Here is a 23,814-nt window from a genome sequence, read left to right as displayed (position 1 = left end):
AACGTGTCATTACAGGTGGAGAGTTCCTCGTCAAGCTGAGAAAAGGACACCGTTGACCTCGCGAGGGGGGTGTAGATCGCGTCGGTGGATGTTTGCTTTGGTCTAAAAATCGCTGCTCACGCGGGCAAAATATTGAACAAATCTGCTATACGGTCTCATGTAAAAACGGACGTCCAAACAATTAACCCTTTGCACTTCGCGTCATCATGGATGTTACCTACCAGCACTTAGGAACCTTTATATTATATATTATACGTTTGGAACAAAGTAAGATATTATAATAATACTCGATTTATATGAATTTGTAGACACCAAGGAATGTTTACAAATCAACATTTCGTTTTTTATAATTTTGTGCAGTATGATCAATTTTAAAGCATTCCCCAATACGCGTTTCAGGATGATTACTGCATATTTTACAATAATTGATTTCATATCTTCCATCTTATATTCTATTGTCGGAAGAACAATACAGTCCTGTTCTTTTCCTCCCATATTGCGAATAATTAGTTTATACATTGTTCAATTTATCGTTCATCGAATATATTCATGAACGTATTCTCTGTTATAGAAAATCAATTCTCAACTGATCATTATATATGTTACATTTATAATTATATATCTCAGTAATTGCACCATATTCTGATTTGTTTTCTTCAGAGAAACGTACATTTCTGAAAAACTTGCGCTGGAATAAGTTGATTCCCCATACTCGATAATAAACTTTAACACGTTGACGACGGCTTGACCCACCGGTGGGTCATGCGTGTCAGACCCGTGGACTGCGTACATTTGTTTATTTTGTTTGCATTTCACGAAATAGATACTACAAAATAGGCTTATGTTATTTTATCTGACCATTATAAACAGATATTCAATAGTAAAAACATAGAAATTCAATATTATAAATTCAACATAATTATTTAATTTTTGTAAATCGTGAATATCGGCGCCGGCGTCAACGTGTTAATGTCTAGTAATATACTAGAATCACGCTGTTCCCTGAGAGGAGACAACGGAGTGCAAAGGCTTAGATACGACAGGTCTTCGTCACTTCTCTTGTCAAGAACTTCATATCAACGATAAACAAATTCTGGAGGAATTTCTATTATTTATGATTGGCTCGCCCAAATATTCACCCCTTGCCACGTTGGCATTCCAATTTTTCCCCGACGCCCCAACGACCAGTGAATCCGATCAGCTCGAGTCCCCACGATCTTGCTTCCCCATTGCTCCGACCCGAATAAAACAAGCTCGATTCGTTCGCATCTAAATTCCACGGTCGTCCGGCGAGCATACGCCAACATCGAGATTACCCTCGTAGTCGTTGAAGTGAGGCGCAAACGGTATCCGCGTCTCCTCCTCGAAAGCAAGGAGAAAGAGAGAGGGAGAGAGAGAGAGAGAGAGAAAGAGAGAGAGCCGCGTCGAAGTGGCGGAGCATTCAAGCAAGCGTGCGCGCGCACGAGCAGTCACGACCTAACCACACTGGTAATCATACATACATATATATAGGCAGATGGTACGTACACCACGTTAATGCACCTCACGTAATTATCCCGAGCCGGACAGGAGTCGCCTAACTTCTGGCCCGAGTAATCCGACTCGTGGCCCTGTCACCACCTACAACCCCCTCCGTGTCATCAGCCTCGCGCCCATCTCTCCACCCCAAAAGGCCGTCCCGAGATCAAGCTTCGCGACGCGGCGACATTGCAATTTCGTGTTATTTTATGTCGCGTCCGGCGCAAGGATTAAATCGCGGAGTGTACCCGTGGTCCGGCAGTCCTGATATCCGACGAGGATTTAGTAACGTCCAGTATGATTTCGTGGTTGAAACGCAGCAATACGGCTCCCCGGTGGCGTCGATGCCTGTCTGCGTCGAGGATTAGTTTGTTCCGTTTCGTTGTCGCCGACGGAAATAAAATAAAAAGCTCTACGACTCGTGGGGTCTAGAATTACCTAGACGTTCTTGTTTACGACCAAGTGGGGCACTGTCAGTTTTCACTTAATTATTTGCACGTGCATTTCTTTAGAACCTGGGCGAGGTTGGTAGATATCTCTTTTCAAATTGTTCGAACCATATGGCTCGAGCGTGGGGTTGAGCGGCCGCGATTTTTATTACAGGCAAATAAATTGACAACCTATAGAAACAGTTTGAAATACCATCTAGTATCTGTCCCAGCCTTTCTCGATTCCAGACTATAGGAGGGGCTCGCGTGCACCTCCGCCGATAAAGAAAGAAAACGCGAGGGATAGCCTGGAGAAAAAGGTTGAGCGTTTATAATGAGCGGTCCTTGCAGATCACTTTCTTAAGATAACGAGGCGGGTGGGTAACCGATACATAGCTGCGACGATTGTTGGCTTTTCGTCCTTATTTACGGCGATACGCGCGAACAATATTCACGTATATGCGAACGCATGCACGCATGCTTCTGTGCGCGTACGTTTATATACAAATAAATGTATGTATATAAACTATTTTTTTTTGCACTAATGGGAACAATTCTTTATATAATTTACAAAGAAGATGCCAGGAGACGGGACGCCCTAAGGGCATCATTAATGCCGGTACAGTCTCGGCCCTGGCGTCCTCCTTTATAATGCTCCAGCCTTTTCCAGGTGTCTCGTTTTTCCCTTCGCCTCGGCCTCTTCGGTTTCCGTCGCCGGCCTTGCCACTTTCTTCTTTCCTCGATATAATCATTTATTGTAGGTATTCTTCGCTCTCTAATTAATCTCTGCCTCCAAGGTACCGGTCCCAGGGTCGCGGAGACAGAGGGTGGGTCCCTCCTCTTCTCTCGACCGGGTTACCGTCGAGCACGGCGTCCTTTTCCGGGGGTTTAAAAATGAGCCAGAGGAAGAGGATCACGGATGAGGCCGTGTAGTGGAAGAGGCGAAGAAGAAGGCACACGAACAGCTTAAACGAGCACCGAACGAAACACGTGGTGGATATGTGCACCTGCCGAGCCGACGCAGCTTCGCGACTTTGTCCCGGTGCACGGGACGCGCGTTGTTTACAATTTTTAATAACTCTGCTTTTTGCACGCGCCGTTCTTTGATCCCGCGCTCCTGCTCTCTCTCGCGCGCACACGCACGACCCGCTAATTACAGTATTTCGAATGGGTAAATGAATTTTCCCGGTTAATTTGTCCCTCGACGGGACGTGCACGGCTTAATTTGTTATGCATTTCGAGGTTCGAACACGAAATTATATTTTTCCATTATTGTGGAATCGCCGCGATCTACTTGTGATTGCTGCATACTGTATTTAGTTACTGTTCATATTCTGAAGAATCTGTCCGCAAATAGAGCGTAAATGAAGTATAAATTCAGTCAATAAGTAATGCTAATTAAAGTGAGTCTAAATAAATAATTGAATTGTCCTAATTTAATCTTTAGAAACCAGAAATTGTATAAGATAGAGAATATCATAACGTCTATGGCTCTGTGTTAAGTAATTTTTTTAATTAAAATATATAAAAAAAATACAGGGGAACAACGCGATATTCTTTTACTGAGAATTAAACGTTGAACGAATTTTTCCATCGTGTTTTACACAGTTGCGCAGCATAGTAAAAAAAAAAAAAATATCCTGCACGACGTTCTAATTATTTTATATTTTACTTGTAAACGGTAAAATGCAGTACGTTACAATTTATTTTAACCAGTGAAAATGAAGTTCTAAGAAGAAAGTTTTCATGTTTTACTATAGCAATAAAGACAAGGTGATTAAGGCTACCATTCGTTCCTGTAATTTACCAGGTCTAGTTATAAAACTTAATGAGTACGAGTCTCCAGAAGAAGGAACGAGAAACACTGTTTCTTGGTTACTTTCTGGTATAATAGTTCAAGGATATTGTTACGAATGTAGCGATATTGGACTGTATTATACACATTTTGTAATATAAAGCGAAATAAGTATCTTATAAGAATTTGAAAATTTTATCGAACGGGAGAATATGCAATATTCGAATAATTTTTGTTCGAAATTACATCAAAAATCGAATCATACCAATAAAAATTGCACGGTTTCATTAAGAAAAAAAATTCACTATTGCGTTTTTAACTGCGCCGATAGATTTCCGTAAAAAATTGAATCGCTGGGCGATAGAGCTTTGATAAACAATGCAAAACGCCCTTTGCAATTTTTTCTATCTGCGATAGAAATAGAGTTATAGCCCGGCACAGTTACTAGATTCACTCTGTATATGAAATGTATTCTCGTCAATCACGCACTTCCTATCGTTTTCAACCGGTGTTCCTCCTATGAAAGAGATCAGCTTTTCTTGAATTAATACATTATGCAGGTAAAACAGCATCAGATAGTTGAAACTAATCACTTTTGTTCTCGATTGAATTTCTTACCACGATCTGATGAACATTGTTATTACGGATATATTTATGAATAATTTGGAGAAAATTAATGATAGAGTGTCGAAAATTGTTGAAATTAAGAAGCGATATAGATAGCGCTATGGATCAAGCAAATGTGGACGCCGTAGAATAGTTTCAGGAGAAACAATTGTCTAAAAGCAAAATGCTTTGTAACAAATAATTCCTACGTCCATTCGTCGTAGGTGAATTCGTACAAAATTTGCACCTAAGATAATTTATTTTCGGATTTGTGTCGACAATAATATGTAAATCGTTTTGTAATGATTCTTATGTACATCGTACAAAGAATAACATTTTATATCTTCAGATAAAAGTAAAGATATCCGTACAGTCGAGTACATGCCCGGTTCCTAAAAATGCAGTTTCGAGATAAACAGCTCTTCTGGAACGACAGTTTCTGTGTCGTATAACCTAGTTACATTCAGTATTACAACTTCCGCAACTATACGAATATTTGCTAGAAGTTCTCCTGTAAATGTTCACGAAGAAGGGGAATACCAAAATCAATAGCAATAGTGCAATCGACGTTCCGATGTTTCAACACTCCCGTACACCGCGTGTAACCACAATCACGCGGATCAGTGTGACACTGCCGCGTGTTTCGCGCACGCGCGCGTTTTAAACAAAAATGTTCAATAGGAAAGGCCATCGACGGGAAAACGCTGTTAGAAACAAAGGAACGGGATTCATCTCGAAATCTCCGTAATCGATAAACTTGCCCGTTCGTTGTTTGACCCGGTTTGACTGGGCAACAACTATGGCACCGGTGTGCGCTCAAAATTCATGGCGGCGTGCCCGGTATATTGCACTTGCACTTGCCGGCCGACCGCTATAATAGATATCCATTAATACTAACACACCGTTTCTGTGTAATGTATACAGGGCGGCCGGCCATTTCTCACGCATTTATTGGCCGGCGCCGCAACTTTTCCGATGAATCAAAATCGATCCGGCTGGTCCATTGACCTTAAGCTCAGACCGTCGACGAATTAGCTTCCGTTCGTCGGTTGTTCATTGTTTCGGCGACTTCAATCCGCTTCCGCGACGGTTGCCAACCGCTGACATCCCGGCCCGCCGGACACTCGGACGTTATGCGAATTTTTTATTTCGCGTTTGTGAATTCTCGATCGCGCGAACAAACGGTTGTTATGCGGCCATCGCAGCTGGAAAATGCGGCTTCATTGTGTGCGCGCGGACGCGCGCGCCTAGGCCGGATTTGAATTCTTTTTGTGCCCGACCATGTAAATGCCATATTTCTTCGACCGTGCAAATTTTAATCAATTATTTAATCTGCGGCCACGGATTTCGAATTTTTATCGACACTTTTTCTATTAACCGGTGTTATTGATTCGCAGCGTTCTGACGGAACCGTGCGCTTCGACCGCAACGTTTGACGACGGAAAACGTGTAACGCTGCCCCACGTGTAGACAATGCATATTTTGTTGGGTTTTTTATTTCATTACAGCTGAATGGTCCGTGTTATAAGAGCGGAATGATACCACAAGCTGTTTCGTTTAGGAATAAGTTAGGAATAAGTTCATTTAAATAATACGGCTTTTCGGTAAATTTTCAAATATCTGTGAATGTTCCTTTAATCTTGAAAAATGAACGTCAATTGTTTGACTGAGAAAAATGGTTCCAGAGCACTTATCGTAGAGAGTATTAATTTTCCTACGTTTTTAATCAAATAATTGATAAAAGCTTTTTATGGACCGGTTCATTCGAAGACACTGTTCGTATGAATATATTTCAGAATAAAATCTATTCGATTTAATTTTATTAATACCATTTGTGGGAATACTGTTGCATTAAAAAATCAATAAAACTAAATGAAGTCAATTTCATACACAAACATAATTAAATTCAAGTTGACGCAAAATTAATTTTCTGAAATCACGAGTCGCTGAAACTTCTTTAAGCTTTTGAGACTCTTATAAAAATAGCTATCATTAATAATAATTTATATATAACTTTATATACTGGGAAAATCGATTGATAGGATTTTTATTGTAAAAATAAAATTGATATATCTTACGCTCAGTATGGCGTTATTAGATCAATCATCTTATAATGGCCTATGGTGAGATACATTTTTAAATGTTAATGCAAATACTGCTACCACGTGATTCTATTAGATCCTAGCTAACCTCCCGCGTCCCCGCTGCCGTCATTGCTGACGTAACTACTAAATGCAATCCATTGCAAATTTCACATCGCTGCTAAACAAACAATCGTCACAAACATTTCCGTACGAGAGTAAAGCAAATTTAACGAGCCTTAAATTATTCAACAATTTAGTGCCGCCATTTGAAGGATAACAAAGTAAGAGTTTTTAGTCTTTTAACTTAAAAATAAATTTATGCTCTTAGCATATTAAAAAATGAAAGAAACACAACTTTTTTATAATTCATTTTAACCGAAAAAATTACCTATATTTACATCGGTACAGTAGCACAATGTCCCTATAATTTCAAGGAGATTGGTTCACTGCATTGCTGAAAATAAAATCACAAAAAGTTGTAAATTCTCAGCAATTTATATCATGTCTCCCTTTAAAATTTTAATCAATATCGCAAATTTTTTAGTATGTCTACCAATTGCAACAAATCGAAACGAACAGAAATAACATCGAAAGGAGAAATATTCATGGATGATGTCGCGAGGCTTCACCTTGACACACTCGTGACGTCTACATACATATAGACGCGCGCGTATTATGTGCTGGCCGGGCAATATGTATTGCATACCTATACACGAACACAGATGGCCAATGTATACAGGTGAATTCTGTATAGATAGGAGGGTTATAGGGGTCGGTTCCGTGAACGATATTAGGTAGGTGGGGCATCTGTTCCGTAAGGGCTGTATACGGTAAGCCGTTAGTGCCAATATAATATCTGTATACTGTACCGTCCGACATAACGTTTCAGGTTGTATTATATATTGTTCGTAATCGAAGATCTCGTAAGACCTTCCGATCCGCGCGAGATATTGGAAACGCAGCTAGTTATGAATTTCGTTCTACCCGGCGAACTTTACGATAGAGTTCGCGCAGTAAATTCTGTTTCGAGCGACGCGAAGATCCGCGATGTAAGGGAACGAAATTTTATGACTGAATCGGGAAAGGAAGCACAGAAGGCGACCCGAACTATGGGGACGGATAAAAAAAAACCGCTGGCTCGATAAACTTTAACTACCGAATCATTTGATTACCCTACCGCGAAATAGGAATCGCCTTGCTCGAAGAAATGTTGCACGCCAATGAAACGCTACGGGGACCTGGGTTATAAATTTTTATTCGGCTCATGGATTAATATATTGTCTGTTATTTATTTTTTTGCGCGCCCATTGTTTCCGCGAAACCGTAAATATGGATGATGCGCCGCTTCGAAATTGAAAACCTGGCCAGAAAACTATAGCTACGTTCGTGTTTAATTGTTGAATTATTTCGGTGACCGTAATAGATACTGCGGATTGCGAAATCCATCGTTGATATTAAATTCTAGATATTGGTATTTTTCGGACTAGAGATTTCGTTGATGGAAATTTGCAAGAAAATGAAATTGCGGAAATAAGAAATTGCTACCACTGGATCTTCTATTAATTTCCTACTACTGATTTTTATTAGCGATTTTTCGTTTCTTATTAAAAATTAAATTGCAGAAATAAGAAATTTCTACCATGGGGTCTTCTACTAATTTCCTATTAGTGATTTTTACTAGCGATCTTTTATTTCCCATTAATTTATGAATAAATAGAGATCTGAAAAGTTCAAGGAGGTTGGAAGAATTACATAATGTCATTAATCTTCACTTTTTATTTAGGAATTAACTCTTCTTCCTCCCATGATTTCCTATCATTTTCGTTAATCTCCGAGAATTTTATATTTTAACGCGAGCTTTAATTTGTTGAACATTCTGAGAACAAATACTGTTATTTCATTCTACGGTTTCCGACAGCTAATTAACATTTGTACATGTTTTAATGAGATCAACAGAAAAATGAAGGGGGCATTCCAGCGTAAACTGCGTTTTTGTTTGACATTCATTGGTATGTTCTTGCAAAGAAATTATAACGCCTACTGTCATCACATTTTTGTATTAAAAGACATAAAAACGATAAATTTGCTACTCTAAGATATAGTCGAATTTCAGATATAATTATATTCATATTATAATTTATAGGTATAGTCCTGTTTTGAATGATCAAACAGGTGGAACTATCTTATTTTGAAAAATTTAGACATAATTTTCTGTAGGCGTATTCAATTGTTTCAAAGACTCACGCTGGACTATTCTCCTAAGACGTCCAAAATGTATGTATAACTTAACCAGTTAAGTATGTTTGACGACTATATCCGTCATGGAGATGTGGCAGAATTTTGTGTCACGACGATTATATCCGACATGCGTAAAATTTTGTTACAATTTGATATTTAAATTGTAATTCTGGCGAAAACTGAAATATGCTCGTAAATTTTAATAAGATTAAAATGTTTAGAAATTAAGACGAAATGTAACAAACAAATGAAAATTATAAATAATTTGAAAATGAAAATTATAAATAAAAATATTGAAAAAAATTAATTGAAAAATGAATACACTTGAAATATTCGACAACAACGACAGAAATGACAAAAGTGACAGAAATATCTGAAACAATAAAAAGTAAGTATTGACGCGAAAGATTGATGTAGAGTCGCGTCTAAGTTCAGCTTCTGAACTGGGTCATTGGGTAAGATTCCGCGAACAATAAGAAAACGTTTCGCGTGTTCGTCCATTAGTCCATGAATCTTCAATTCGTTTGGCGCATTAAAAGTACCCACGGTACTCGTTATCTTAAGTACAGACAATGATTCCGTGAACCGGGGGGAATTCCGGCGACACTCGTCGTTAATAACAAATACCCGGCCCCCTCGATTAATTTAACTGGGAGAAAAGTTGCTCCGCGTTCGACGAAGCCTGGGCGTGCGGCAAGTTCCTAACCCGAAGAGAACGATTTAATTTCTTGAAGATCTTGCTCGCGATGGGATCGAGCAAATCCGGCGGGATTCGCGATACCATGGTAAAGAGAGCTCCGCGAAAGGAGAGGTCGAGACTCTCTCATCAAATATGAATAGGTGGAAAAGAATGGTGGATCAAGGCGTAGAGGGAGGGTAGAAGGGATGGTGCGGAGGGCATAAAATATTTCCCAGGTCTCGCGAGTGCAACGCGCTTTCGCTCGGATAAGACGAGCGGGAAACTTCTGAATGGATATCAACCGCGCGTCTCGAGATACTCTGGACCCCACGACTACGCGCTCGGCTACCTTGCATCCCATTGTCATTTGTAACGACGCGATTTTTCGAAGTTGTTCAGTTCGTGGACCCTTAAACTCCCGCCATTCTATGTCGGCGACATTGATTCCGTAGCGAGTTATGGCTAACTTCATTGTAGGTGATCAGGTGGTTTACGATGCAGCTCGGTCACAGTTTTTAAATATTAAACAATTTGCACATGAAGCCGCTTCAACTTTAAATCCAAAACGTTTCTGACCTACGGTACTTTTATTTTCTGTAATTTAATTCGTGCGTTTCGTGCGTGTGAAATTCAGTTTTGTGACTCATAGTATAATGGAGCCGGTCTAGGGTCTGTTTTCGGGAATAATTAACTTTATATTTGTTGAATAAAACATATTAAATATTTGTATTCCAAAACAAACAAAATAAAAGTACAAGAAAATTTAATATGTTTTATTTGATACATATAAAGTTATTTATGCCCGAGAACAAAAGAAAAGCATAGGAATTGGTTAACCTGCTTCACTATCATACATTAGTGGCACTTTTAACAGTTATTTAAATATAAAGAAATTTGAGAATGTAAAAATTACTTTTAAATGTGACACAATAATTCATGACGATGGCTATTCCAAATAAATTAAATTCGAATTGAAATCCATCAACAAAATTAAATTCAAAACAAACTGCAGATAATTTTTGTTTTGCATAAAAATTCGCGGTTTAATCGTCACATTTCAAAAAACTGTAGTCTCCAAATTGACTAGCTTTTAAAACGTAAAAATACCAAGAATTCTCGACCAATCACATTGATTTATTCTGTTGTAAGTATCCCAGCAGAATTATGTAGCCTGCTTGTATTATAGTGGACGATTGGTCCGATTAAAATATAAACATTTATATTCTGCCGGCGTGAAGAATAACCAAATCGTTTCAATCGGGCTATTGCCGCAGATCGTCGGATTTTTCGTACGACGAGACGGTGATCTCGATTGCCCGTTCTATTTACGACTCGTGGATAGGTAAGCGACAGACATTACTCACGTCGCGTCTACAAGAATCGTTCAGGGAACGGCATCAGCGGGCAAGGAACATGTCCGAGGAGCAGGGAACGGCGAAGAGGGAGTGAACAGAGCGAAGAGTAGACGAGGAAATCGGCACGAGCAGAGATAGCGGGTGGCTCGGTTGCCGGCAAGAAGAACGACACGAGAAGTGGCGGAGGGTCTTACATTTCCCACGGGGTATCCACGTTGCTCGCAGACTCTTTACTTACGGATTGATACTCAATTTCCAGCGAGTTTAGCCCCTATCGAGGGATCGTTGTGCCTGATCGCTGGGGCTCCTTTCGATTTCAAATAAATTCGATAATGGTGGATATAAGCGGGTTCAATGCTATCGTGGAGGGATATAGAAAGGGATTTCTCTATCGTCTTTACCTTAATCGACAGGGTTAAGGTGGGATCGCGGCTGTGCTGCCTGGCTTGTCAGTGGATCCAGCCGATCTGCCAGTATCGACGATTTACGGGAAATCGCAAAGCGAAGTCGTTGTCGCGAGAGGCCGCGGATTTCTTAATTGTAGCCTCCGCCTGGTATGCCGAAGCTGCATCCAATTAGGGTCGTTTCGGAAGGGGTGCACCGCAATTTGTTTGTTTTTTCTTTATCGCACTTTAACTACTTGCCATCTATAATGATTAGAGCTCTTTTCGATTGTAATAATTTCTTAAAGAAAAGAAAATGGAATAACATTCGTGTTTAACAGGTTGTTACTATAAGTATCCATCATGAGTCAGGCTCGTTAAAGTAGAGCAAGGGGCAGTTACAAAAAATTGAAAGTAAATGGAATTTTCTTTTTACATCCTGATCGTATGATTATCAACAAAATTCGGAAAAGTGCAACCATCCCTTATGGTTTTAATTAGAGACATTTCGTAACAGAACAAATACCGATTGGTAGGCTCTAGTCCTCACTCCCGAGTTCCTTCTCTAGCTTCTCGTGGGACTCCCCTCCATTACACGTTATCAGCTGAAGACAATGACAGAAATCGCTTGTAGTGAATGTCGAGATTGAGTGACAGAATGGCATGAAAACGTAAACACTTCGCTCTTTCTATTCTCACACCTCCACTCCGCTAAGATGCTTGCTCGTAGCTTTGCCCCGTGGCTTTACCCTTGCCCGCCGCGAGACATTTTGAACAGCTCTGATTTAGGGTAGTTCAAACAGAAAGACCAATCTATTTTAGCTTCGGTGAAATAATTATTTACAAAGTTATTCTTTTCCTTTAATTTCAATCAATTATCGTCTATTACTTATACTTAATGTGAACTATTAATTTTTTTATATATCACTCATTCAAAATCTGTTCGCTATTTTGCACTTTTTAGGTATACATATATATAGGTATATATATTACTTATTTTCAAAATATGAAATAATGATACTAAAGGGAGAGACAGTTTCGGAAAACTATTATAATATTGAAACGCATTTCGTCAATTGCTTTTCAGAATTGCATCCCCGCGCCAGTCCCAAGCGGCACGATTACGAGGAGGCGATACAAATCAGATATACATTGTATGTAATACTGTACGCATTGTATGTATTCTATATGTGTATTAGATTCGTGAAATATACTACTTGTTACCGATCATTATTCTGACGTACGACGTGCTCTTAGCGAACCCATTAACTGTTGCGTGACATTTTCAGGCACGTGACACATCAATCTTCTTAGGCTTGAGAGCCGCGACTGTAAAAACGTGTAGTGTATTAATTTGTAATGCTTATATTTGCTAAAAGCATGTCCTGCAATAACTTCGGATATCAAAACTTCAATGCCAATTCGACGATATCTGGGAAGATCGATTGACACGCCAAAGATAATCGTTCCTGTCCACTTATTTGCACGAAACAAATTCATTAGATGTATATAATAAGACAAAAAATTAAAACACGAAAAAACTGATAAAATTGTGGAAATTTATCAAATTATATGAATAGAATGAAGTACATTGTAGATTACTAATTTTTCAATTAAAGCGCTTGTGCGATCCCCGTGTGGCATAGTAACAATTGCAGTTATTAGGTCTTGCACTATTAGGTCTTTCATAGCTACGTTGATTACTTAATTATTCCCCTGATGTAATGAGATGATCCTAGTGTTCCGATAATCCTCGTTTATTTTTATGCCCATATTTCGATGACAGGGGATTCAAATTTTGTTTCGATTTAATTGAAATATTTGGCAGCCATATTTATCGAGATGTAGAGGAAACATTCGTCACGAGTCTGACTCGTTATTATAGTGCAAGGGATTAAATTCTTCCGATATAAATGTGAACAACTAGAAAAGATAATTGCCGAAACTGACGGTGTATCTCGGACCTTCTCCCCTGAAAAACAGACTGTATTACCACTGGAAGCTATAATAATGAAGTTTCAGGCACGATCAACGCTATTATAATGTTCAGAAAATGTTAATTTCCAAGGGGAGGCAATAATCACACCACAAACACGAACAAAAGATCGGGAGTGATATGCACGGTGCCAAATGGTGTAAGGACAAAGCGACAACGATCGATGCAGGAAAAAATGGGATCCGAGGCTCGTGGTTTGCGAGGGCGCATCGGGTTCGAAAAGCGTTCAGCGTGTGAATGAATGTACGGCCGCGTTAATTACACTCGCGTCGAATTACGGCCGCGACATTCGCGCACAGCCGCGATAAATCCGCGGGGGAACGCAGGGCCAAAAGGTTACGCTTGCTCGCGGCGATATTACTCAACGCCGTTAAATATCGCGTTACCCGCGGCCGGATTTTGGCAATAACGATAATGAAACAACGAACACCGGTGTGACCGGCTTTTTCTAACGACCGTTCGCTCGCTCGCACGTTTTCGACGCTTGTTATCAACCCGTGCCGCCGTAACGAGCCCTTGCGGCCCGCCCCGAAAAAGTTAATTATAACCGTGCCACGAATTAACCGGCCCACCTCCGCCCGCGCGGGAAGACGAACGAAGTGCGAACTGCGATCTCCTCTGGCAGTTGAGACTCGCGCGTTGCAACGTTTCCGGTAATTACCGCGAATTATATTAACCACCTTGTCGACATCGCGTTATCGCCGCTTCTTCCCCGTTTCTGCGTGTCTTCCGCCGGCAACCGAGAGACACCGAATCTCCTCTCCTCCTCCGCCTCCTCCTCCTCCCCCCTCCCGACTCCCCTCCCCAATGTCCCGACCACGAGGTTCTGAACCGGAGGCCCGCTTTGTTACGCACATACCCGGAAACTCGGGCGAAACTAATTCAGAACCACGAGACACGAGTCGATATTAATGAGAGCGGTTACACGCAAACTGTGAACTCGAGTTACCGTTCCCGATCGGGAACGTTTCCGGTAATATCGACGGAATTTCTGTTTATAAATTCGATTAGCGGATGCGCACTGCTTGAGGAATAGATGATGACGTCGTTGCCTGGGAGTGGGTGAGGAATACCTCGAAGACGGTATTGCATCGGGTCGCAATGGTAGTCCAAACGTAACTAGTTGGGCGTATGGATCGTTGACGGGTAAGGTGGTTACGCAGTTCAGAGTCGGTGTAGTGAAATGGTAAATTCGTGAAAGTACAGGGCGTTGCAAGTAAAGGTACTCGAGTTTCTCATATTATCTGTCTGGTTAACCTTTTGCACAGCAACATCGTGGCAGACTTGTTACGTAGATTTCGAACATAACTTGCTAAATATAGCTCTTATTAATTTCTTTCAAATGATGACAAATTCAGTTTCTCTATTGCAGATATTTGGCACACGATTATAATGACTGTAGTGGAAGAAGGGACTGAATAGATTAACAATGTTTCTCTAGGAAATTTTTTAATACTTTAATACTTTTGTTATTGCTGGAATACTTGGAACGTTTTTAAAATTAAGTTAGTTCTGCTAAGTGAAACAATATTTTTTAACCATATTGTAGCGCATTTTGCGTCGAATTTAATCAGGCGTTGACATTTTGTTCTATGGAAAATCGTAAAATAAATAACAATCAAGGACAAGTTGAAATAAATATTCCGTAGCTTACGTGTGTCATGTACATTAACCCTTTGCACTTGAATGGCGACACTGAGGCACCACTAAAATTGTTCTATCACTTTCTAAAATAATTTTCATATTAACAAAATTAATATAAAATTAGGTTTAAAAAATGGTTAAAAGTGGAACCATTAATATGAGTCACAAGAGTTGATTTTATATGCATAAAATGCACTTTGTCACGTAAAATGTAAATACTATAGGACAGAAAAATTATTTTAGATTTACAGTTAAAATGGCTTCGTGTGCAAAGGGTTAATCTTACCGTACTCGACGATGCAGTCGACGGCCCCGTTCCGTTAAGAGGTTGTCGCAACTCCAATTCCATATCAATTAAAATCATTCGAGTCACATATTGAAAAAGATGCTTTGCAGAATTAATTTCAAGTGACTAGGTAGTTCTCGTACGTGATAAGGGTGCACTCTGACGCAAAATGGAACACATTTCCATTCTATGAAGCAGAGTGTACTTTTATGCATACGAAATCGATTCTTATCACTCATACCAATAGCTTCACTATGTAACAACTTTTTAATTCTAAACTTTGTATAAAAATTATCTTAAGACGTGATAGAACAATTTTAGTGGTGTCTCGGAGTCGCCGCTCGAGTGCAAAGGGTTAATTAATAGGAAAATTTCTACAATATAATTCTTTTGCGATATAAACACACTAATCCAATCCAGCTAGATCGAATATATTTCAATAAAAGTGAACTTTGAAAACTATTGATTTTAACTTTGAAAACTATCGAATTACTATTTAATATTATTAACCAAAATTATTCCCTATATATGACCGATTCCACGTAACAGCATCCATTTCTTCGTCTAGAACGTCCGCGGAATCAATAGAACCAAACTTCCATTTAACTTTTTTCAGAAGCACCTAATCCGCGGTTCCAACTGTCTCTTTACTTTAACTTTTTGAAAGTACTACTCTTTAATGGCGCGTACAAGTGTTTGGACGCCTTTGATCGGGAGCGTCTGGAACGACGCAACGAGTGGCCCTGCAATCACTTCAATTAGCAAGTGGAATGAGTGAGCGACGAACAAGACCATCTAAAACGTTGACGGTTCGGGCTTCGTTAACGGACAAAAGCTCTGTCAGGGATTTTCAGTTGTAACGGTTGCTTGGTGGATTGCGTACCCAAAGCTTGCTCCCGGTTCCGTTGTGTTCGGCAGTTCGGAGTGTGTGAATGTGGGCCAGGCGTACGTATAGGCAGAGGGGCATGCATCTCCGTTTCTGCTTACGGATATCAAAGTCAGAGATCGCGGCAGCATCCCGGGTCGCTGTTGCGAGCAGCGTGCAGGAAATAACGCGAATGGACACGCTGCTGCGATGCACTTGAAAAGCTTGGCCGGTGAAGGGTAGGGGTCGCTCGGGCAATGGGAGTAAGGGAAAATGACCGTAGCTGGATTTTACAAAGAACCCGTTGGCTCGCAATTCCCGGAAATAATTTCGGACCGGAAAAAGGCCGCCTCGTTGGCAGACGGATATTGTGGATATTAATTTTTTGGCGAGACACGGGGATAGTTTCATTTTACTCAAGCCTTGAACTTGCTTTGCAAACTTATTCGATGGACGTGGTTCGAGCAAGTGTCTCCGCCGACGAAGTAGATTTCCAACGGGAGGTCAGTGTTTCGCGCAGCGCGCCGAACGGTTCTCGAGTATTCGAAAATGTCAAACGAGAAATGGTATGGCGTGATTTCATTGTTGTAACGAGCGCTCGAGGTGTTTCGAGTCAGTGTTTTTCTAGAGAATTGTTAGTGTTTCAAGAAAGCGACAGTTATATTGGAAGAAAGAATACAATGCGTCAATAATTCAAATTGACGATGGTATTCGGGAAAGAAAGATGATCTTCAATGTCTTCATTCTCAACGGTCGTAAATCACCTCTGAAGTGACACTATACGTTAGGCCTGAATATCTGACGTCCAATAAGGATTAAATGGATTAAAATAAATTTGTTTGCATTAAAACGGGTATTTTCCGATCCCCTGGAATAATTACTGTGCTTTTAATCACCCCGAAAAGCTGTGAGTATATGCAGCAACTTTGCGATATAATGGCTGCAGCGTTTATAATTCATACATGTATTGTGTCATACAGGTGCCGCGAACAAACATAATAAATTTTATTTATTCAAACGCTATGAATGTAAACACTTCCTGACCGATCAGATTGTGTTGCAAATTATATACATTAATCTTGTTAGGAACACGGAAATGTAGAATATTTCTTTTTATTACTATAGGCAAACTGTACAGGTCATTCTTCCTTCAAATTGACAAGTTGCGTGTATTTAGTAGGTTATTCGGGGAGAACAATGGTCACATCAATTTCATCAACGTGATACGAACCGAATTAGAGGCGATCTTGACTGTATTCAGTGAATGAGATCAATGGAAGCACCCTTAATTATAATATCTCTGCAAGCAAGTTGAAGTCATTTTTAATAAATAATTAAATTATCTACTTTTATTTCTGTCAATGTTTATAGCCAATGTTTAATGCACATTTGAATTTGTAACGTTTAATAACCGTTTCCAATAGATCTCTTCAAGCTAAATGTTTATCTTAAATATGATAAAAATTCAGCTTTTAATAGCTATTCAGCAGTTCAATAAAAATGTTAATACTTTGATATTATCTTATTTTGCATTTCATATATTAGTGCTTTTCAGAGAACCCAATTTCCCCAATCTATTAATTCCAAATTTTACAACACCACATAATCCTGCAGAAGATCATGAGATTATAATAACCACGTGTAATAACAATTGTCCAGAAACTTACCGAGCTGAATCCCATGACTTTGAGGAGCCAAACGGTGAGAGCCAAGTTCAGGATCACGATGATCATTAAAGTCAGCACTAAGGAGTACAAACACCTTTTCCGCCAGCCGTAGACGCCTAACCTGAATCCACCTTTGCAGGACGCTGGACCGGAAGTTCGGTCTTCTATGATCGGAGGCGTCGTTCTTGAAGATGGTCCCGCAGACTGTCGCACGACAGTTCGGCTGCCGGCCGAGGTGCACGGCTCGTCGGACCAACCTCCTTGACCTCTGGACATCCTGAAATCGTAAACAGGTTGGATAAAATACGTGTGTCATCCTCGCATTGAATTTTAAACAGACGCCGAGATGAAATCTCGCACGAAAATACTTCGGGTGAAAGAAATTTTAATATTATTTCGTCCACTTGGTTTCTGGATATAACATGGAATTCATTTTTGCTATATCATTTTTGTGAGCATCGAGCTAATTGATTTTTATGTAACATTATATTGTAGAATTATTTTTCTAAATTTTTTGTATTATTATTTTAAGATGTGTAATTTTCATATTTTTAATTTTAACGTAATTTTATTATATTACGTAGATATTTTTTTTTACGTAGATTTTTACATTTCTATTACGTAGTTATACCTTAAAAGGTAAATTTTGTATGAAAATTTGCATTATTCAATGAGTTAGGATCCCAATAAAATGAGTATGTTTTTTATCCAATTGATAATGCCATAACATGTACGAGATTATCCTGATTGGAGTAATATAGTACAGCAGAAACAATAAGCGCAACAACAAGAAGAAAAACTATGATACACAGTAACAATTATTGACTAGCCAGTCAGCAGATCATAATCAATTTCGAAGTAGAATTATTGTCAAAAGTATTGAACTATTAAATCTTCAATTTCTCTACTTCTTTGTCTTTCTCCGAACTTAGTTTGTTTTTCCTTTTAATAGAATAAAAACGCCAGGCAAATGGTACAATATATTAACCACTTAGCTGAGTCAATATATACATATAAATTTTGTTACGCGTTTAATCGATCATACTGAATGTAGTCTTTTTGATCATTGTTCTAGAATTATCCTAAAGTGTATGAAATTTACGAATATACTACCATGAGTATTTTGACATAAATTGTAACAGAAATATATTTATTATAAGATGTAAAATTGCCATTTTCTTATGACGTGTATACACGTCGTACGCAACTAACAGGTTAAAAAATTCTCATAATTACAAACTACATATCTCAAGTAAATATATATATCCATGTTTAAGATTAACATCTATAATAATTAGATTAATAGTACTCTTTCCAAACCCTCTTGTCAGCTCCCCCAACAAACTAGTCAAATTAGTTTTTCGTTCCCACAAAATTATGAATTAACCAACTACTAATTTATCAGCAATCGTTTCACGCGAACAGTAATCATATTCGTACATTTTGAAAACTGAGCCGAACCAGAACCTAGCGTAAAATGTATTCAAGAACGAGCGTGTTCACAGAATCCAAATGCCCTGATAAACCTGATGGAACACCCCCGTGAACAGTTTCCGGACGTTAAGGGATGACGAACGCACAGAAAATACTGCAAAGTACAAGTGCCGGTAGTTAATAATTCCGTAATTACGGTATCTTTCCCGGCTGACGATTTATACCTAATTCTTGCCCGCCGGCTGTACGGAATTGTTCAAGGAAGTAGAATATGTCCTGGAAGATCGATCTTCGTTTTTTTAACAACAACCTCGCGACGGATCGTCTGATACGTGCCTGGAGTTCAAAAATCCACTCGGCCTCTCTGTTTCCGGCGTCTGAGAATAGCTGATTCCTTGTATTTCTATTTTATATCTTACACGGCAATGACGGATCATTCGGTAACGTGGCGGCAATGAGAGAGAGAGAGAGAGAGAGCGCGAGAGAAAGTGAGGGGGGAGGAGAAAGACGAATGGAACCGTAACAGGTCAGGGTGCAATAGGCGGGCGAGGGTCGAAGCGAATCTGGAATCAGCAGGGCAAATAGAGGGCGATAAAATGTCGGCGTGGAAAATGTTGGGAAGTGGGGGGGGGGGGGGGTAAAGGGAGTCAGAGGATTATCAAATGGTAGATAATTACTGGCCGTACGAGCGCTCACATGAAAAATGAACGAACGGGGCGACGCGGCGGGGTCGGTGGGGTCGGGACGATTAAAGGAACGGCGCCGAGTGGCGCGACGCGATGCAGCTTGGCGCCGGGAAAAAGCGCGCTGGAAAGGAATGGCGGAACTTATGTAAATCTGTCCGCAAAATACCAGACGTAACTTTGCGTCCTAATCTCTAGCCGGTTACGCCGGTGACTCGAACCTCGAACCGTCTTTTGCTTACGTTACCCAGCCGGTTTATCCTGCCTTCGTTTTTCGCTCGGAATGTACTGCGTCCCGTTTTTATTTTCTTTCCGCGTAAACCGCCTGAGAGCGGAGAGGTAAAACACGACGGAGCAAGGGGACAAAGGAAATAGAGAAAGAGAGAAAGAGAGAAAGAAAGTGAGGCTGCTCGGAGGATAAAATATTTAATGCTACCCCTCTGCCATCCTGCGGATAATTATACCTCTCGCGGATATAAAGAGCTTGGTCGCTCGAAATTAAAAGCTCCGTAGATAAGCCGAGACGCAAGAGAGGAGAGACCTTTCCTTGCTTTTTAGGACTAGGAAATGCACGATTTTCAAGAACCGTCACGAAAGCGGCGGAGAGGGGGCGGTGGTGGGGGGGGGGGGGGTCGACGTGAAGGATGTTATCGCTTAGGTCCTGACCCAGGGACCTGCCGCAGCTGCACGCTTCATCGAAGATTGTACATAACGAGGGTTTTCAATCCGCCCGGCTTTTTCAGATTCCGGCCTGATTCTCGATATTAATTTCTGCCGCCTGTTCGCTCCCGTGGGAACAGTTTCAGAAGCAACCGCAGGCTGCGGCGATAAGAATTTCGTGTTTAGCGGGAAATGTTTTATGTTTCCTAATGGCGACGCTGTTGCCAGTAATAAATTATTAGCTGCGATGAAATCTGCCCTTCGTACAATTTAGTTTCTATGCCCCATCTGTTTGGCGCCGTAAACTTATTATTCTTTTTATCAATTTATACGTTTCAGTATACTGAACATAGCCCCTTTGCGCTACGTGCTTTCTAACAGCTACGTTACCATTTCTTTATTATGAAGTTTAACTCTTCACAGTTGAAGTCATTTCAACTGGAAATTCCAAATATTTGTCAAGACTTATACTGTTTCCATTTTACATAACCTGGAGCATTTTTCATACATTATAGAGTCGAATTTTGTGATTCACGCAGCAGTTAACAGCTCTTAACAATTTTCTAAATATTAGTCAACTTGATCAAAATTATAGAGTCGCCACTCGACTGCAAAGGGTTAAATATTGATAACAGAAGAGTAGAATTCGTTTCGATTTCAATCGTTCGCGGCGACAATTTTTTTGAAGTACTGAGGATATTATTTTATGACAGTTAAATTATTAATCGCGACATTCGTTCACATAGGATTAAAAAACGCGAAAAACAGCCATATTTAGTGGATCACGTTTCATATCTTCATAACGAGTCAATCACGATATTAATAAAGAGTAATAATAATAAAGAGTTGATGTATTCTAGAAGCATGATTTAAGAAGTAAAGTTTATAGAATAACATGTAGAGAATGTTAAATTGTGTTTTCCGACGTGGAGAGAAATCTTTTGGCGAATTCGCGGGAGAACAGAAATTCCCTAAATGTAGCAGCCATTCTCCGCGTTCATCGAGTAAACAGCGCGAATGTTTAGAATTAGATTGAACACGTTGAATGCGTGCGGAGTTGATGACGGACAGGCGAAAGGAAGCGACAGGGAAACACGTACACCATGGGATTCGGCTTCAAGAGGCAATTACAACGAGGATATATTTCGCCGAGTCATAAATAGCGTCGGACGTATGTTAAACGGTCGCCGGGAACTTTTGACGTAACGCGAAGTTGCCACGGCTACCATAATTTCACCGTTCCAAGCCCAAAGAGCATTACAAGTAGCGAAATTATCACTGTACTAACGTACGACCGCGTAACACGCTTTTTTCTCGTTCCGTTTACGCCCGGCGCGACGCAACTTCCGTGACTAATAGCCCATTGTCTAAAACGAATTAAACGACCGGCGTGTTTACGCGCGAATTATTATGGAGTTATAGATTCCGAATGAGGGGGAACGCTGCGATAAAACATTTCGCTGCTGGTTGAAATTATAAAACATTTGGAATATGTATTTAAATGTCTCGTATAATTAAACGGAGAAAATGTACATTTTTCATGCGTTTGACGCGCCCTTTAAATTACGCATACTAAATCTGAAGCTTGTATGCGCCCAACTTGATCTTAAACATCTTGGTTATTTTACGTACTTATCATTCTTTAGTAGTTATTTTGCAGCAATCCAAAGCGAACGTTCGATAATCTTTCGATTAGATATAAAAATTGCGGCGATACAATTTTCTATGTTTTACAGCGATCTGAAAATTAAAACATTATTTTCGACCAGCATTCCATGGAGAATTAGTTAGTCGTGTGTCTGGCAAACACGTATTATACAACGTAAAAAATTCAAGACTGATAACGGAGAAAAATTCTCTTGGAAATGAATTTCAGGAAGGATGATAAAGCGAAAGTAGTAATTTTCAAATGGTGTTGGCGAATCAAATACTGCCGAGTTGGAACTTCATTCCATCTAATTGATCCTTTTCCTTCCGAATTTTCTCTGTATTTTAGAAAATGTGATAAATTACGCGGTTGACTTGATAATGGCCATTGAAATAGAATCGAATATCGAGCAGAAAAGCCGAGTGGCGAACGGTCCGAAATTCTAAATTTACCTCCGACTCAATCATTCAAATTGCTTTCGCCTACGATTATCGATGCATTCTCAAAAATTCTATCCGGCGCCCTGATTCTGCAGCCTCGCGGAAATTCGATGTCAATTTCAATTTTTCGAGAAGCCCGCTCCTCCGGCTCGCGGGATACCGGAGCTCGCCATGAAAGTATCCGCGCAACCAGAGACGGATTACCTCCTCCGGAAGCAACCATTCAGCCAAAGTACACACAGTGGAGTGTTTTAAAAGTTTCTGGATTAACATTCGCCCTCGAGAACGACGCGAATTGAACTTCGATGAAATCTGAATACGGGCCGCGGAATAATTCCCACTTGTCGACGAGCAAAAATTCAAAAGTCTACTTAACTCGATCCGAAAGGTCAATTTGCCACCGGAAACTTGACGGAAGCAGGCTGAGAACAATGAAGTCAGAGCCTCTATTTGGCCGATTACGATCTACAAGAGTCCCTTTGGACGACTGGCGTAGCTCGAATGATTCTCTAAGAGAATTTCGGCGGCCGTGCCGCGGAGTCTCGAAACTAGTTGCCCGGTCATTGTTGTGGAGCACGAGGAAGAAACTCCTGTCAGGGAAATATCCTCGTATTAATCGCGATTGGTTGACTCTAATAATCTTCCATTTCATGTAATTTCTTTCGTTTGGTAAATAAATAAATTCAGTGTCTGAGTCAAGAGACACAGTCTAATATTCATAAAAACTCCAACCACCGTGGAACTATCTTAAAAAATCTAATTACGCTCGCCCAGAATTTGTTTACATCATTACATTTTCTTCAGTAATTTTTCGTAACGAGAAAAGTTTTTTAATTTTCTTATCAGATTTTTAAAGTGTTCCATATTAGATACCATCTTTGGTACAGTCAATTTCGCTTCGTTCCGTTCTTAAAAATTTAATTCTACGGCTACAATTATCTGGCGGTTCCTAATTCCCCTGCTTCGGGCAAACTTTTAGAATCAGGAAACCCATTTTATATTAACCTTTTTCTCATTAGAATTAGAAGATAAATGTTATCTGGAGATTCGATGATTTCGAAAAGACTGTTCGCGCAGGAAGATATTTTTTCAGGCCATTGCATGAAATAACAGTTTTAGATAGGAACGTACGTTTTTCCGTGGGTCGATTATTCTCTTGATAGTGAGAGAGTGTTGAGGTATGGCGGGCAAAAAAAGTGGGGCTTAAATGCTTCTCCATTACTTTCAGAACACTTCGTGCATCTCTTCTGAATTGTTTTCATGACCGAACCGAGGTTCTGTAGGAATTCTCGTAAAGTATACTTTTTTCTACGCTTTAGTCTATGGAAGAATGATCGTTTGAGCATTTTGTTCGATAGATAGGTTTCTTAAAAACATTACATAAATTATTCACTTTTTGATTTCT

The 23,814-nt window shown here is 39.9% G+C and overlaps 1 protein-coding gene across 1 annotated transcript in view; it reads right to left on the bottom strand.

Moving 5' to 3' along the window:
* Scgdelta (sarcoglycan delta) overlaps positions 1–23,814 on the bottom strand; it is a 251,478-nt gene that overhangs the window by 16,319 nt on the left and 211,345 nt on the right. Inside the window, exon 3 of the mRNA XM_078192326.1 lies at positions 17,545–17,821. Coding sequence (XP_078048452.1) covers positions 17,545–17,820 — 276 coding nt within the window. The 5' untranslated portion in view covers position 17,821. The remainder of the gene's footprint in view (positions 1–17,544; positions 17,822–23,814) is intronic.

This window comes from Augochlora pura, chromosome 10, assembly GCF_028453695.1.
Source record: "Augochlora pura isolate Apur16 chromosome 10, APUR_v2.2.1, whole genome shotgun sequence".
Classification (NCBI taxonomy): domain Eukaryota; kingdom Metazoa; phylum Arthropoda; class Insecta; order Hymenoptera; family Halictidae; genus Augochlora; species Augochlora pura.
Note: the sequence above shows the minus strand (reverse complement) of the source record. Positions and strands in the feature narration are given on the sequence as shown.